The following is a 16843-nucleotide window of genomic DNA, read 5'->3' as shown; positions in this document are numbered from 1 at the left end:
GGCTGAACAAAAAGAAGAAATAGAAAACCTGAAAAAATAAATCACAGAGCTTATGGAAGTGAAGGATAAAGTAGAAAAGATGGAAAAAACAATGGATACCTACAATGATAGATTTAAAGAGACAGAAGATAGAATTAGTGATTTGGAGGATGGAACATCTGAATTCCAAAAAGAAACAGAAACTATCGGGAAACGAATGGAAAAATTTGAACAGGGTATCAGGGAACTCAAGGACAATATGAACCACACAAATATACGTATTGTGGGTGTCCCAGAAGGAGAAGAGAAGGGAAAAGGAGGAGAAAAACTAATGGAAGAAATTATCACTGAAAATTTCCCAACGCTTATGAAAGACCTAAAATTACAGATCCAAGAAGTGCAGCGCACCCCAAAGAGATTAGACCCAAATAGGCGTTCTCCGAGACACTTACTAGTTAGAATGTCAGAGGTCAAAGAGAAAGAGAGGATCATGAAAGCAGCGAGAGAAAAACAATCCATCACATACAAGGGAAACCCAATAAGACTATGTGTAGATTTCTCAGCAGAAACCATGGAAGCTAGAAGACAGTGGGATGATATATTTAAATTACTAAAAGAGAAAAACTGCCAACCAAGACTCCTATATCCAGCAAAATTGTCCTTCAAAAATGAGGGAGAAATTAAAACATTCTCAGACAAAAAGTCACTGAGAGAATTTGTGACCAAGAGACCAGCTCTGCAAGAAATACTAAAGGGAGCACTAGAGTCAGAACCGAAAAGACAGAAGAGAGAGGTATGGAGAAGAGTGTAGAAAGAAGGAAAGTCAGATATGATATATATAATACAAAAGGCAAAATAGTAGAGGAAAATACTATCCAAACAGTAATAACACTAAATGTTAGTGGACTGAATTCCCAAATCAAAAGACATAGACTGGCAGAAGGGATTAAAAAACAGGATCCTTCTATATGCTGTCTACAGGAAACACATCTTAGACCCAAAGATAAACATAGGTTGAAAGTGAAAGGCTGGGAAAAGATATTTCATGCAAATAACAACCAGAAAAGAGCAGGAGTGGCTATACTAATATCCAACAAATTCTACTTCAAATGTAAAACAGTTAAAACAGACAAAGAAGGACACTATCTACTAATAAAAGGAACAATTCAACAAGAAGACATAACAATCATAAATATTTACGCACCGAACCAGAATGCCCCAAAATACGTGAGGAATACACTGCAAACACTGAAAAGGGAAATAGACACATATACCATAATAGTTGGAGACTTCAATTCACCACTCTCATCAACAGACAGAACATCTAGACAGAGGATCAATAAAGAAATAGAGAATCTGAATATTACTATAAATGAGCTAGACTTAACAGACATTTATAGGACATTACATCCCACAACAGCAGGATACACCTTTTTCTCAAGTGCTCATGGATCATTCTCAAAGATAGACCATATGCTAGGTCACAAAGCAAGTCTTAAAAAATTTAAAAAGATTGAAATCATACACAACACTTTCTCGGATCATAAAGGAATGAAGTTGGAAATCAATAATAGGCGGAGTGCCAGAAAATTCACAAATACGTGGAGGCTCAACAACACACTCTTAAACAACGAGTGAGTCAAGGAAGAAACTGCAAGAGAAATTAGTAAATACCTAGAGGCGAATGAAAATGAAAACACAATATATCAAAACTTATGGGACGCACCAAAAGCAGTGCTAAGAGGGAAATTTATTGCCCTAAATGCCTTTATCAGGAAAGAAGAAAAGGCAAAAATGCAGGAATTAACTGTCCACTTGGAAGAACTGGAGAAAGAACAGCAAACGAATCCCAAAGCAAGCAAAAGGAAAGAAATAACAAAGATTAGAGCACAAATAAATGAAATTGAAAACAATAGAGAAAATCAATAAGACCAGAAGTTGGTTCTATGAGAAAATCAATAAGATTGATGGGCCCTTAGCAAGACTGACAAAAAGAAGAAGAGAGAGGATGCAAACAAATAAGATAAGAAATGGAAGAGGAGACATAACTACTGACCTCACAGAAATAAAGGAGGTAATAACAGGATACTATGAACAACTTTACGCTAATAAATACAACAATTTAGATGAAATGGACGGGTTCCTGGAAAGACATGAACAACCAACTTTGACTCAAGAAGAAATAGATGACCTCAACAAACCAATCACAAGTAAAGATATTGAATTAGTCATCCAAAAGCTTCCTAAAAAGAAAAGTCCAGGATCAGACGGCTTCACATGTGAATTATATCAAACATTCCAGAAAGATTTAGTACCAACTCTCCTCAACTCTTAAAAAAAATCGAAGTGGAGGGAAAACTACCTAATTCATTTTACAAAGCCAACATCACCCTCATACCAAAACCAGGCAAAGATATTACAAAAAAAGAAAACTACAGACCAATCTCTCTAATGAATATACATGCAAAAATCCTCAATAAAATTCTAGCAAATCGTATCCAACAACACATTAAAAGAATTATACATCATGACCAAGTAGGATTCATACCAGGTATGCAAGGATGGTTCAACATAAGAAAATCAATTAATGTAATACATCACATCAACAAATCAAAGCAGAAAAATCACATGATCATCTCAATTGATACAGAGAAGGCATTTGACAAGATTCAACATCCTTTCCTGTTGAAAACACTTCAAAAGATAGGAATACAAGGGAACTTCCTTCAAATGAAAGAGGGAATGTATGAAAAACCCATAGCTAATATTTTCCCCAATGGGGAAAAATTGAAAACTTTCCCCCTAAGATCAGGAACAAGACAAGGATGTCCACTATTACCACTATTATTCAACATTGTGTTGGAGGTTCTAGCCAGAGCAATTAGACAAGAAAAAGAAATACAAGGCATCAAAATTGGAAAGGAAGAAGTAAAACTATCACTGTTTGCAGACGATATGATACTATACGTCGAAAACCCGGAAAAATCCACAACAAAACTATTAGAGCTAATAAATGAGTACAACAAAGTAGCAGGCTACAAGATCAACATTCAAAAATCTGTAGCTTTTCTATACACTAGTAATGAACAAGCTGAGGGGGAAATCAAGAAACAAATCCCATTTACAATCGCAACTAAAAGAATAAAATACCTAGGAATAAATTTAACCAAAGAGACAAAAAACCTATATAAAGAAAACTACAAAAAACTGCTAAAAGAAATCACAGAAGATCTAAATAGATGGAAGAGCATACCGTGTTCATGGATTGGAAGACTAAATATAATTAAGATGTCAATCCTACCTAAACTGATCTACAGATTCAATGCAATACCAATCAACATCCCAACAACTTATTTTTCAGAAATAGAAAAACCAATAAGCAAATTTATCTGGAAGGGCAGGTTGCCCCGAATTGCTAAAAACATCTTGAGGAAAAAAAACGAAGCTGGAGGTCTCGCGATGCCGGACTTTAAGGCATATTATGAAGCCACAGTGGTCAAAACAGCATGATATTGGCATAAAGATAGATATATCGACCAATGGAATCGAATAGAGTGCTCAGATATAGACCCTCTCATCTATGGGCATTTGATCTTTGATAAGGCAGTCAAGCCAACTCACCTGGGACAGAACAGTCTCTTCAATAAATGGTGCCTAGAGAACTGGATATCCATATGCAAAAGAATGAAAGAAGACCCATATCTCACACCCTATACAAAAGTTAACTCGAAATGGATCAAAGATCTAAACATTAGGTCTAAGACCATAAAACAGTCAGAGGAAAATGTAGGGCGATATCTTATGAAACTTACAATTGGAAGCAGTTTTATGGACCTTAAACCTAAAGCAAGAGCACTGAAGAAGGAAATAAATAAATGGGAGCTCCTCAAAATTAAACACTTTTGTGCATCAAAGAACTTCATCAAGAAAGTAGAGGGCGGGCCGCGGTGGCTCAGCGGGCAAGAGTGCTTGCCTGCCGTGCCGGAGGACCCCGGTTCGATTCCCGGCCCCAGCCCATGTAAAAAACAAACAAACAAACAAAATATAATAAAACAAGAAAATGTTTAAAAATGTTTCCCTTTCTTCCTTCCATCCTTCCTTCCTTCTCTGTCTTTCCTTCCTTTCCTCCCTCTCTCTTAAAAAAAAAAAAAAAAAAGAAAGTAGAAAGACAGCCTACACAATGGGAGACAATATTTGGAAATGACATATCAGATAAAGGTCTAGTATCCAGAATTTATAAAGAGATTGTTCAACTCAACAACAAAAAGACAGCCAACCCAATTACAAAATGGGAAAAAGACTTGAACAGACACCTACCAGAAGAGGAAATACGGATGGCCAAGAGGCACATGAAGAGATGCTCAATGTCCCTGGCCATTAGAGAAATGCAAATCAAAACCACAATGAGATATCATCTCACACCCACCAGAATGGCCATTATCAACAAAACAGAAAATGACAAGTGCTGGAGAGGATGCGGAGAAAGAGGCACACTTATCCACTGTTGGTGGGAATGTCAAAGGGTGCAACCACTGTGGAAGGCAGTTTGGCGGTTCCTCAAAAAGCTGAATATAGAACTGCCATACGACCCAGCAATACCACTGCTAGGTATCTACTCAAAGGACTTAAGGGCAAAGACACAAACGGACATTTGCACACCAATGTTTATAGCAGCGTTATTTACAATTGCAAAGAGATGGAAACAGCCAAAATGTCCATCAACAGAAGAACAGCCAAAATGTCCATCAACAGAAGAACGGCTAAATAAACTGTGGTATATACATACGATGGAATATTATGCAGCTTTAAGATAGGATAAACTTAATAACATGGATGGATCTAGAGAATATTATGCTGAGTGAGTCCAGCCAAAAACTAAAGGACAAATACTGTATGGTCCCACTGATGTAAACGGACATTCGAGAATAAACTTGAAATATGTCATTGGTAACAGAGTCCAGCAGGAGTTAGAAACAGGGTAAGATAATGGGTAATTGGAGCGGAAGGGATACAGACTGTGCAACAGGACTAGATACAAAAACTCAAAAATGGACAGCACAATAATACCTAATTGTAAAGTAATCATGTTAAAACACTGAATGAAGCTGCATCTGAGCTATAAAAAAAAAAAAAAAAAAAAAAAATCCAAGCACAGGGATGGTGAATGTGTCATGAGTGGAAGCAAGAAAGCTTAAGTTTATATTCATTTGAACTTTGTGATTTTCAAATATTTCTAAAGCTAAGATATTTTGCTTACTTATGTCATTACATATTTTATATGACCTAAAATGCTACCAATAAAATACTAGTTTATATTTAAAAAAAAAAAAAAAGAAAAGAAAACTGGAAAGAAAGGAATACTCCTCAACTCATTCTATAAGGCCCGTCTGACTCCAATGTTAAAATAATATTACAAGAAAAGGAAACTGCAGACCAATATCTTTCATAAACATAGATGCAAAACTTCTCAATCAAATTTCAGTAAAATGAATTTGGAGGTGGTATATTTTTAGGAATCTAAAAGTAGAGCCATATAAACATCCTGGGGAAAGGCAAAGGACAAGCAGAATTTCCAGATTCTGAATGACACCAATAGGGCAATTCCAGTATAGGAGGCAAAGGAGATTGAAAGGAAAGACTTTCATCTGGTCCAAGAGGCTGTTAACCTTGTTCTGGGAAATTATTTCTAGTTCCACAGCTCTCAGTGCAGGAATGTACAAAGACCAGATTGGTTTACCCGAAGAAAGCTAAGGGTAATAAATGCGGGTTGTATTTATAGCTCAGGGTACCTTTACTCAGAGGTCATTTTACATACTGATTATTGCCAAGCTTGATGAGGTATACCTGGCTTAAATATAGTGGTCTCCAACACATATCCAGACTAGCCTATGCATACAGCTGCTCCACCTTGCAGTTCATGTATACAAAGTTAGACTTGAAGGAGGCAGTTGAGCCACGTAAACTGAGGAGACCCTGAAATCTTTTTGGGATTGGGAAAATTACACCTCCATGTTTTCTAATCAAGTTACCTCTTTACCATATATCCTAACTGCTCTGATTTTCTTTGATATCCTACAGATAAGAAAACATTGTATGATTAACCCAAGGGCTTTCCATCAATCCACACCTACCACTGACATCTGTCAACAAAGAGTTGCATTACTGATCATCCTGCCAGAGGCACCCATCAATGTCAAGACAGATACAACCTGCTTATCAAGGCACAGAGAGGCCACCTCTGATTCTCCAGAACTCTAGACTCTACCCTAGCTTCCATTAAGGACATTAGATAGCAAAGGAATTTTGGAAAGCACAGGGTATTTATTGTTATACAAATATAATGGCCTCAGTGAATTGGTTTTGTGTTTTGTTTACTTCACAACAGCCTGGGTCTGTTAGTTGGACCAAAAGCCTGCTAGCTCCAAACTCAAATTCCTACAGCCAACTGCTTTAAAAATAGTCCAAATAAGCAATTTTTAACATTTGAAGCTGACCTGTTTTACATACCTACAAAAATGTACCCAACAACTGCTAGCCATAGGTAAGATAAAACCTTACAGTTTTAACACCCCACACTACCTCTGCCCCCATGGAGTTCTGTGCAAGGCCCTTCTCATGCTCACTGTAACAAACCTTGACACCTAAGGGACCCCTTCCTCCTTCCCCTCTCCCTAAGAGTTTTCCCTTAACCTGTAGCCTCTGAAAGTCTCCTGCTGACAGAAACATCCCCCCTCACTAAAATCTGTTAAAGGTGATAAATAGCTTGTGTTACTGCCATCCTGCACTCAAATCTCTTTCTTGATTAGCTATGAAATCCTCAAACTTGAACTCACTACTGATTCAACCTCTGCAATTCTCTAGCATGAGAGTGAAATGGAAATTAGCCAACACCCACTGAGGAATGGAAAGCAATATTAAAACCACTCAATTAGCTGGATAAAGTACGGCTAAAGAGGTCAGGGTGAACTTGACCCCTGGACAGGTATATTTGCTTTACATAGGGAAAAACCATGTGTCCAGGCTCATCAATTACAATTCTAACTCAGGATACATCAAAAACCAGGTGCAATAAGGGTAATAACTCAATTTAAAACAATACCCATGAGCAGAAAATCAACTCCAAGGCCCTGAACTCGGAACAAATGTTCAGATACTTTATGTCTATAAAAACACATACCAGGAACAAGCAGCTAAAGATGATAGCAATTTGTAAGGAAGCATTTCAGTGAAGGTAAACAGTGGCCACTCCACAGTAACATACCTGGCAGGTCTTACCCAGACCCATCTCATCTCCCAGGATGCAACCATTCTGACAAAGGAAGCACTGTGCCAGCCAGGTGACTCCCTCCAGTTGATAAGAGCGTAGATAAACCCCTAGAAATTTAAAAAAAAAAAAAAATGCAGCAAATCCAAATAGCAGACATTTCAGCACAAACATGAGCTACGTTCTAAGATTTCAACTGAAGAACTTGGCCTAAACTCCCAAATCCCCACCCATGGAACAACAGGCCATATCCATTGCTGGGAAAGGAAGATAGTAAACATTTGCTAACTTCCAAGCTACTTTGTGAGGTTTAGGTAACATTTTCTGAAGGCAAACTATTCTTCTTTTGAGAAACAGCTTTTAGATTGCTAATGAGCCTTACTAAAGCCGTAGTCACCAGGAGACCAAGAGGTGCCTATAGTGAGCTTGGGCGTTGCCTGACCTACCAAGTCAAAAAGTTGGGCATGCAGAACTTTATGATTTGGTACATGGTCATAAAATTCCACATAAATAGAAGTGGTATATACAAATTAGGCTTGAGCAGGCCCTAAAGGCACACATTACATGAGGAGGTGGCCCCAAATGCCCATGGCACCCCTCCTACCATGTTACCTTCTCTCCTTCCCAGCCCACATTTATGGCCACTTGGGAAGTTTCTTATAATCAAGCTGATCAAGGAAGAGAAAACTCAGACCTGGTTTGCAGATGGTTCTGCACAATGTGTAGATACCACCTGTAAGTGGACAGCTGCAGCACCATAGTCTCTTTCTGGGACATTCCTGAAGGACAGTGGTGAGAGGGAAATCTCAGTGGCAGGATTTTGAGCAGAACACCTATTTGTTCGTTTTATTTGAAAGGAGAAATGGTCAGAAGTGCTTCTGTATACTGATTAATGGGCTGTCATCAGTGGTTTGGTTGGATGGTCAGGGATTTGGAAGGAACATAATTGGGAAAATGTTGACAAAGAGGTGTGGGGAAGAGGTATGTGAACAGACCTTTCTGAGTGCAAAAAACACAAAGATATTTGCATCCCTTGTGAATGTTCACCAGATAATGACTTCAGCAAAGGAAGATTTCAATAATCAAGTGGGTAAGATGGACCATTCTGTGGATGGCAGCCAGCCTCTTTCCTCAGCCACTCCTGTCATTGCTCAATGGGCTCATGAACAAAGTGGCCAAGGTGGTAGTAAGGTTGGAGATTACGCATGGGTTTAGCAATACAGACTTCCATTCACCAAGGCTGATCAGTCTAAAGTCACTGCTTGGTGTCCAATCTGGCAGCAGCAGAGACCAATACTCAGTCCCCTATATGGCACCATTCCCAAGTGATCAGCCTACTACTTGGTGGCATGACGATTACACTGGCCCACTTCCATCACGGAAGGGGCAGTGATTTGTTCTAATTGGAATAGACACATACTCTGGATATGGGTTTGCCTTCCCTGCACATAATGCTTCTGCCAAACTACCGTCCATAGACTTACAGAACGCCTTATCCACTGTCATAGTATTGTACATAGCATTCTTCTGATCAATGAACCCACTTCACAGCCAATGAAGTGCAGGAATGGGCACATGTTCATGGAATTCTCTAGGCTTACCATGTTCCCTTTCATCCCGAAGCAGCTGGATTAACAGAACAGTGGAACGGCCTTTTGAAGACCCAATTATGGTGCCAAGTAGGTGGCAATACCTTGCAGAGCTAGGGCAGTGTTCTCCAGGAGGCTGTGTATGCTCTGCATCAGCATCCACTGAATGGTGCTGTTTCTCCCATTGCCAGGATTCTAGGTTCCAGTAATCAAGGGGTAGAGTTGGGAGTGGCACTACTCACTATTAACCCTAATGATACACTAGAAAAAAATCTGCTTCCAGTCCCTGCAAGCTTAAGCTCTGCTGGTCTTGGTTCCAAAGGGAGGAGTCCTTCCACTAGGAGACATAACAATTCAATTAAACTGGAAGTTAAGACTGCCACCTGGTCACTTTGGACTCTTCATGCCTCTGAACCAACAGGCAAAGAAGATTACTATACCGGCTGGGGTGATTGATCTCAATTGTCAAGGGGAAATAGGAACCCAACTACACAACAGAGGTAATGTTTGGCTAAATACAGGAGATCCCCTAGGGAGTCTTAGTACTACCATGCCCTGTGACTAAAGATAATGGAAGATGTAACGCAATCCAGGAAGTTTACCAATGGCCAGAAACTTCAGGAATGAAGGTTTGGGTCATCCACCAGGCAAAGAAACATGATTATATGAGGTGCTTGTGGAAGGTAAAGGAACATGGGATGGACAGTGGAAGAAGGTAATGGTAAATATGAAATACAACCATGTGACCAGTTACAGAAACAAGAACTGTAATGGTTGGGAATATTTCTTCGTTTCATTATGAATGTTCGTATATGTACAAACAAATATGAAATATGTTATGTACATACTTTCCTGATTTTATCCCTTTATCATATGACATATGTTGCATTAGTTTCATGTCATACTGTTGAAATTATAGGATATCAAGTTTAAGAGTGAATATTCAATGTGACTGTGATTGTGAAAACCTTATATCTGATGCTCCTTTTATCTACCTTGTCAACAAAGGAGTAGAACATATGAAATAAAAATAAATAATAGGGGGAACAAATGTTAAAATAAATTTAGTTTGAAATGCTAGTGATCAATGAAAGTGAGGGGTAAGGGGTATGGTAGGTATAATCTTTTTTTTTTTTCTTTCCTGTGTTCGTTTTATTTTTTTCTATTGTCTTTTTATTTCTCTTTCTGAATTAATGCAAATGTTCTAAGAAATGATGAATATGCAACTAAGTGATGATATTGTGAATTACTGATTATGTATGTTGTTTTATTTTGTTTCTTTATTTTTTAATTAATAAATAAATTAAAAAAAAAAAAAAGAGTGACTATTACCCAAGGACTTCCTTCGTATTCTGGAGAGAGTTAGTACATTTCTGTTTGCACACACAACAGCTGAATATTGTTAGGTAAAAATATGACTGTTACTATTTTTTATTTAGAGATTAAGTATGGTTTAAGGTGATGTGCAATGCTGCTAAACTGACAAGAGGTGGACTGTGATGGTTAGGGTCATGAGTCATTTTGGCCAGGTGATGGTGTCCAGTCATTTGTTTAAGGAAGCACTGGCCTGATTGTTGCTGTGAAGGCATTTTGTGAACTTAAATCATCGGTAAGTTGATTACATCTATGGCTGATTACATGTCCAATCAACTGAGAATATTGCTGTCAACAATGACAAATGTCTCATCCAATCAGCTGATGGTTTTAAAAGGAGAAGTTATGATTTCAGCAGTCAGAAGAGAGAATTTCCATCTCTACTTCAGTCAGCCATTTTCTCCTAGGGAATCACTGAAAACCATGAGAGTTCACAGCTCGTAACCTGCCCTACAGAATTCGGACTTGCCCATCCTCACAGTTGCATGAAACCATTTGTAATAAAAATCTCATAATATTTAGATATCTCCTCTCAACAAAACCCTTACTAATACTCCACCATACTGAAAGCCCTAAAACAGCCTGACAAGTGTTACCAGAGCCACCTGTCAAATGAAAACTTCAACCCTATTATAAATGATGGACCATAATTAGTAGTACAATTATAAAAATGCTCTTTCATGAATTATAACAAACATGCCACACTAATCCAAGGTGTTAATAATAGGATGGAATATTGGAGAAAAAATGCACCATAATGCAAACCATGTACTATAGCTGATAGTACAACTATAACATTTTGTCATCAATTTTAACAAAGGTACCACATAAATGCAATGTTTATAATGGGGTGGGGTGGAAGTGAATGCTGTTATTTTTTACACAATTTTTTCTGTAAACTTACAACTTCTCTAATTTAAAAAATTGAATTAAAAAAAGGAAAAAGGAAATGAAGGAAAAAAATTAAATTAAAAAAAGAAAAAAGGAAAAAAATAAAACAAAAGTAGGAATCAAGGAAAAAAAGAAAAAAAAAAAGCCAACCTGGGATTTGGCCTGCACCTGCTTAAGTCTCATTCCAGTGTCTATTCTAGGAAGTGAGATGTAACCGATGCAACATAACAAACAATAATACATGTTTTATATGTGTGTCTATTTGCTTAAGAACAACTATTTAAATTTGCCATGTTTGCTAAAGTCAAAAAACTGAGATAGAATCAGAGTGAATTATGCTTTAAAAAAAAGAGAAGCAGTGTTAAGAATTGAAATCATGCTATGTTAAGGACATTAACAGTATACAAGGACAGCTGTGCCAGTTTGAATCTGTTGTGGACCCAGAAAAGCCATGTCCCTTAATCCTCATGCAGTATTGCTGGGTAGTATCTTTTTTATTGTTACCTTGGAGATGTGACCCTCTCAATTGTGGATAGTAAATTTAATTAGGTAGTTTTGATGGAGACGTGTCTCCATCCATTCAAGGTGGGGTTGCTTACTGGATTTTTATGAGGGAACCATTTCGGAAAAAGCTGTAGAGCCCATGCACACAAACCTTTGGAGATGAAAACACCCCCAGGGGAGCTTCATGACACAAGAAGCCATGGGAGAAAGCTAGCAGATTTTGCCATGTGCCCTTCTAGCTAAGAAAGAAACCCTGAATTTCATTTCCCTTTCTTGAGTAAAGGTTACCTTTTGTTGGTGCCTTAATTTGGACATATACACAGCCTTAGAATTGTAAATTTGCAATGAACCAAATTCCCCTTTTTAAAAGCCATTCTCCTTTTAGAAGAAAATATAAGGAAATATCTTATAAAACTTGTAATGGGAGGCAGTTTCCTAGATCTCACACCCAAAGATGAGCATTGAAGAAAGAAAAAGATAAATGGGAACTCTTCAAAATTAAACTCTTTTGTGCATCAAAGAACTTTGTCAAGAAAGTAAAAAGGCAGCCTACACAATGGGAGACAATATTTGGAAATCACATATCAGATAAGGGTTTAGTATCCAGAACATATAAAGAAATTCTTCAACTTAACACTAAAAAGACAAACAGCCCAATTAAAAAATGGGCAAAAGACATGAACAGATACTTCTCAGAAGAGGAAATAAAAATGGCAAAAGGCACATGAAAAGATGCTCAACTTCACTGACTATTAGGGAAATGCAAATCAAAACCATAATGAGATAGCATTTCACACCCACTAGAATGGCCATTATAAAAAAAAAACAGAAAACGACAAGTGCTGGAGAGGATGTGGAGAAAGAGGTACACTTATTCACTGCTGGTGGGACAGTAAAATGGTACAACCACTGTGGAAGGCAGTTTGGTGGTTCCTCGGGAGGTGCTAGGGATCTATTCAGAGGACATGAGAGTAAGGATAAAAACGGACATTTGCACACCAATGTTTATAGCAACATTATTTACAATTGCCAAAAGATGGAAATGGCCCAAATGTCTATCAATGGATGAGTGGCTAAACAAGCTGTGGTATACACATTCAATGGAGTATTTACACAGCTGTAAGACAGAATAAAGTCATGAAGCATGTAAAAATATGGATGGACCCTGAGGACATTATGTTGAGTGAAATTAGCCAGAAACCAAAGGATAAATACTGTTTGGTCTCATTGATATGAACTAACATCAATGAGTGAACTTGGAGAATTTAAGTTGAGAACACAGGTTATCAGGAGATAGAAATAAAGTAGAGATTGGGCAATTGGTGCTGAAGGAATATAGATCGTACAACAAGACCAATTGTAAAAATTCAGATATGGATAGCACAATAATGTAAGTACACTGAATGAAACTGAATATGAGTGTGGTTGAGGGAGAAGGGCTGGGGGCACCTATGAAATCAGAAAGTAAGATAGAGGATAAAGAATGAGATGGTATAATCTAGGAATGCCTAGAGTGTACAATGACTGTGATTAAATGTACAAATTAAAAAATGTTTTTTCCAGGAGGAAGAACCAAGGAATGACAGTATTGCAGGGTGTTGAAAACAGATGGTGTGTTGGTTTTAAAGGATTAGGTACCCCAGAAAAGCCATGCTTTAATCCTGATCCCATCATGTGGAGGCAGCCTTTTCTTTTAATCCCTATTCAACATTTTAGGTTGGAGATTTGATAAGATTATCTTCATGGAGATGTAGCTCACCCTATTGTGGGATATGTGACTCCCTCCATTCCAGGTGGGTCATGATTATTTTACTGGAACCCTTAAAAGAAGCATTTTGGAGAAAGCTTCAGAATGATGAGAGTCCCACAAGGAGAGTCCTCCAGCCAGTGAACTTTGGAGATGAAGAAGGAGAACGCCCCCAGCGTAGCTTCATGAAACAAGAAGCTTGGAGAGAAAGCATGTTTGCCATGTGCCTTTCCAGTTGAGTGAGAAACCATGAACTTCACTGGCCTTTCTTGAGTGAAGGTAACCTATTGTTGGTGCCTTAATTTGGACATTTCCACAGCCTGAGAACTGTAAACTAGTAACTTAATAAATTTCCCTTTTTAAAAGCCATTCCATTTCTGGTATATTGCATTCCAGGAGCTACCAAACTAGAACAGATGGTATATGGGAAAAAGTACAATCAATGTAAGCTAGGGTCTATAATCAACAGTTGTTGCAATATGCTTCTACTGAATGTAACAATGGCATTATGCCAAAACTAAATGTCAGCAGGGGTGGGGGGATTGGGAAAGGGGTATGGATTCTTTGTGGAAGAACAGGAAACACCTTCAGATGGTGGTGAAGGCATGTCTATACACTTAGGGTAGATTGTATAATGTGTGAATAAAATTATTTTAAAATGGTCAGAGAGAAACAAGTGCTAGAGAAAATGTGGAGAAAGAAATGTACCTATTCACCGCCGGTAGGGAAATGAGAGGTCTAGCCCCTTGAAGGGCAGTGTGGTGGTTCTACAGGAGGCTAGCGATGGGGCTGCCATATGATCCTGAAGCCCCACTGCTCAGTATATACCTGGAGGAGCTATTTGCACATTGGTGTCTCCGGCAGTAGTGTTAGTGATCCACAATGAATGGAGGTACTAAAGGTACAACAACTGAGGAATGGAAGGGGGAACTAAGGTGTATACATATACTGAGTGGCCACAAGAAGGAATGAAGTTGTGAGGCATGCATCTAGATGAATGAAACTTAAGAGCTGTATGTTGAATGAAATGTCAGGAACAAAAAGATAAATATTATCATGCCTCAATTATATGGACTAACTATAACATAAAACCAAGAGCATGGTTTATAAGGTTGGGGCTTATTGTAAAGGTTCTAGATTGTAAACTCTTACAGTAGCCACATACTCAGGAAGTGTAACTGTTAATTTTAATTCTGAGGTACTGAGCTCTTTGCAAATAACATGGTATTCCCCAGAAACTTCAGGTATTTATGTGACACCTGAGACTCAGAGTCAGAGCTCTGAAGCTATAAAAGTCAGCAGTTACCCATACTGGAAATGTTTAAAAAGTTGAAAAAGTAATCAGACATTGAGTAGAGATATGAATGAAGCTGATCAGGATAGAACCACGGTATATCAGAAGACTGGGTAAAGGATGATATTGTCCATATCTTAAAACTTCAACTTCTGTGTGAGACTAAAGGGAGAGATGTTTATTTAGTGCAAACTTTACATTTTGGGTAGTGCATTTCCTAATTTAATTCATATGGTCAGTTTAGTTGAACACCATAAGGACAGAGAATCTTGAACAGGGCATCAGATTTTGTTGGTTTGTCTAGGTTACTGTGATGCCCTGATAAATTCCAGAGTGATCTGGATAGTTAATAAAGAAGCATTTGCAAAGTCCCCTTAGGGGGATTGGGAGAAAAGGGGAAAGATTCAACTTCCCCATCTGGAGAATTTCTGATGCTCTTGCAAGCAGTGGGGACAACCAAATCAATAGGCCAAGCCTCCACTCTTAGGGTTTGCCCCTGTGAAACTTATTCCTGTAAAGGATAGGCTAAATCTACTTAAAATTAAGCCTGGAGTCACCCCCAGAGAACCTCTTTTGTTGCTCAGATGTGGCCTTTCTCTCTAAGCCACCATGGCAATGAACCCACTGCCCTCCCAACCTACGTGGGACGTGACTCCCAGGGGTGCAAATCCTCCCTGGCAATGTGGGAAAGAAATCCCAGGATGAGCTAGGACCTGGCATCAAGAGATTGAGAAAGCTTTCTTGACTAAAAAGGGGAAGAAAGAGATGAGAAAAATAAAGTGTCAGTGGCTGAGAGATTTCAGAATCAAGAGGTTATCCTGGAGGTTATTCTTACACATTATACAGATATCCCTTTTTAGTTTATAGTGTATTGGAGTGGCTATAGGAAGTACGTGAAACTGTAGAGCTGTGTTCCAGTAGCCTTGTTTCTTAAAGATGATTGTATAATGATATAGCTTTTACAATGTGACTGTGTGATTGTGAAAACTTTGTATCTGATGCTCCCTTTATCTAGGGTATGGATAGATCAGTAAAAAATATGGATTAAAAATAGGGGGAACAAAGGTTAAAATATATTGGGTAGATGGAAATACTAGTGGTTAATGAGAGGGAGGGTAAAAGGGGTATGGTATGTATGAGTTTTTTCTTTTTATTTCTTTTTCTGGAGTGATGCAAATGTTCTAAATAATGATCATGGTGATGAATATATGACTATGTGATGATATTGTGAGCCATTGATTGTACACCATGTATGGAATGTTTATATGTTAAGAATGTTTGTGTTTATATGTTGTTTTATCAATAAAAATATTTTTAAAACACACACACAAAAAAAAACAAAAGCCATTCTGTTTCTGGTATATCACATTCTGGCCACTTGTAACTTAGAACATCAGCTGAAGATTCTGAAATTCGCATGGAGCTTCTGCTGCCTCTCTTTTCTCTCTCTCAGGGAAAAAAAAATCATAGAATAGCTAGATCCTAGGGAGAGAGAAGGTCCCCAACATACTTTATATAAGAACTACTAACAAAAGCATAGCTTTCTGGTTTGGACTCAAGTTCATTAAAAAGATATACAGGGTGGGCCATGATGGCTTAGCAGGCAGAGTTCTCCTGCCATGCCAGAGACCTGGGTTCGATTTCTGGTGCCTGCCCATGCAAAAACAAACAAACAAAAAACAAACATGCAAAAAAAAAAAAAAAAAACATACAATAATTGTAGAACACTGGAAAGATTTACAGTCAATATTTTTTATTAAGCACTTACTATATACCAAAAGAAAAATAGTAAACACTTTACATAAATCATCTCATTCAGTCCTTATAAAAGCTTTATGTGGTAGATACCATCTAATATGAGGATAAGAAAACTCTAGAAAATTCAATAATCAAAAGATTAAAATGTGAAACTCAGAGATTTTCACTTCCAGGAAGAAGAAGTAGATGTACTTCAACATATTCCATCCACTAGATAAAAGAAAAAATCCTGAACATTATACATAAAAACAAATATAAGAAGATAATGAGGGTAGACTGGCTAGGGACCTCAGAATCCAAGGAATAACAAGGTGTAAGTTCCCTGAGTTTCCATTTTTGTCTCATATATCCCATATCTGGAAGTAAAGAATCTGGAAAAGCCTGCTTCCACAAACTAAAGGACTAGAAAAGGGGCCGCCTACCAAGACAGATAACTTTTAGAC

The 16843-nt window shown here is 38.0% G+C and overlaps 1 protein-coding gene across 3 annotated transcripts in view; it reads right to left on the bottom strand.

Moving 5' to 3' along the window:
• Positions 1–16843, bottom strand: part of CHD1L (chromodomain helicase DNA binding protein 1 like) — a 109226-nt gene that overhangs the window by 73817 nt on the left and 18566 nt on the right. For all 3 annotated transcript variants that reach the window (XR_013173897.1, XM_077155893.1, XM_077155892.1), the window contains exon 2: positions 7241–7353. Coding sequence is in view for 2 of the 3 variants with exons in the window: in XM_077155893.1 (XP_077012008.1) it covers positions 7241–7353 (113 nt within the window). In the remaining variant the exon portion in view is untranslated. The remainder of the gene's footprint in view (positions 1–7240; positions 7354–16843) is intronic.

The sequence above is a fragment of the Tamandua tetradactyla genome, chromosome 4 (assembly GCF_023851605.1).
Source record: "Tamandua tetradactyla isolate mTamTet1 chromosome 4, mTamTet1.pri, whole genome shotgun sequence".
Lineage (NCBI taxonomy): Eukaryota > Metazoa > Chordata > Mammalia > Pilosa > Myrmecophagidae > Tamandua > Tamandua tetradactyla.
The sequence above is the reverse complement of the archived record's forward strand: the minus strand, read 5'-3'. Positions and strand labels throughout refer to the sequence as shown.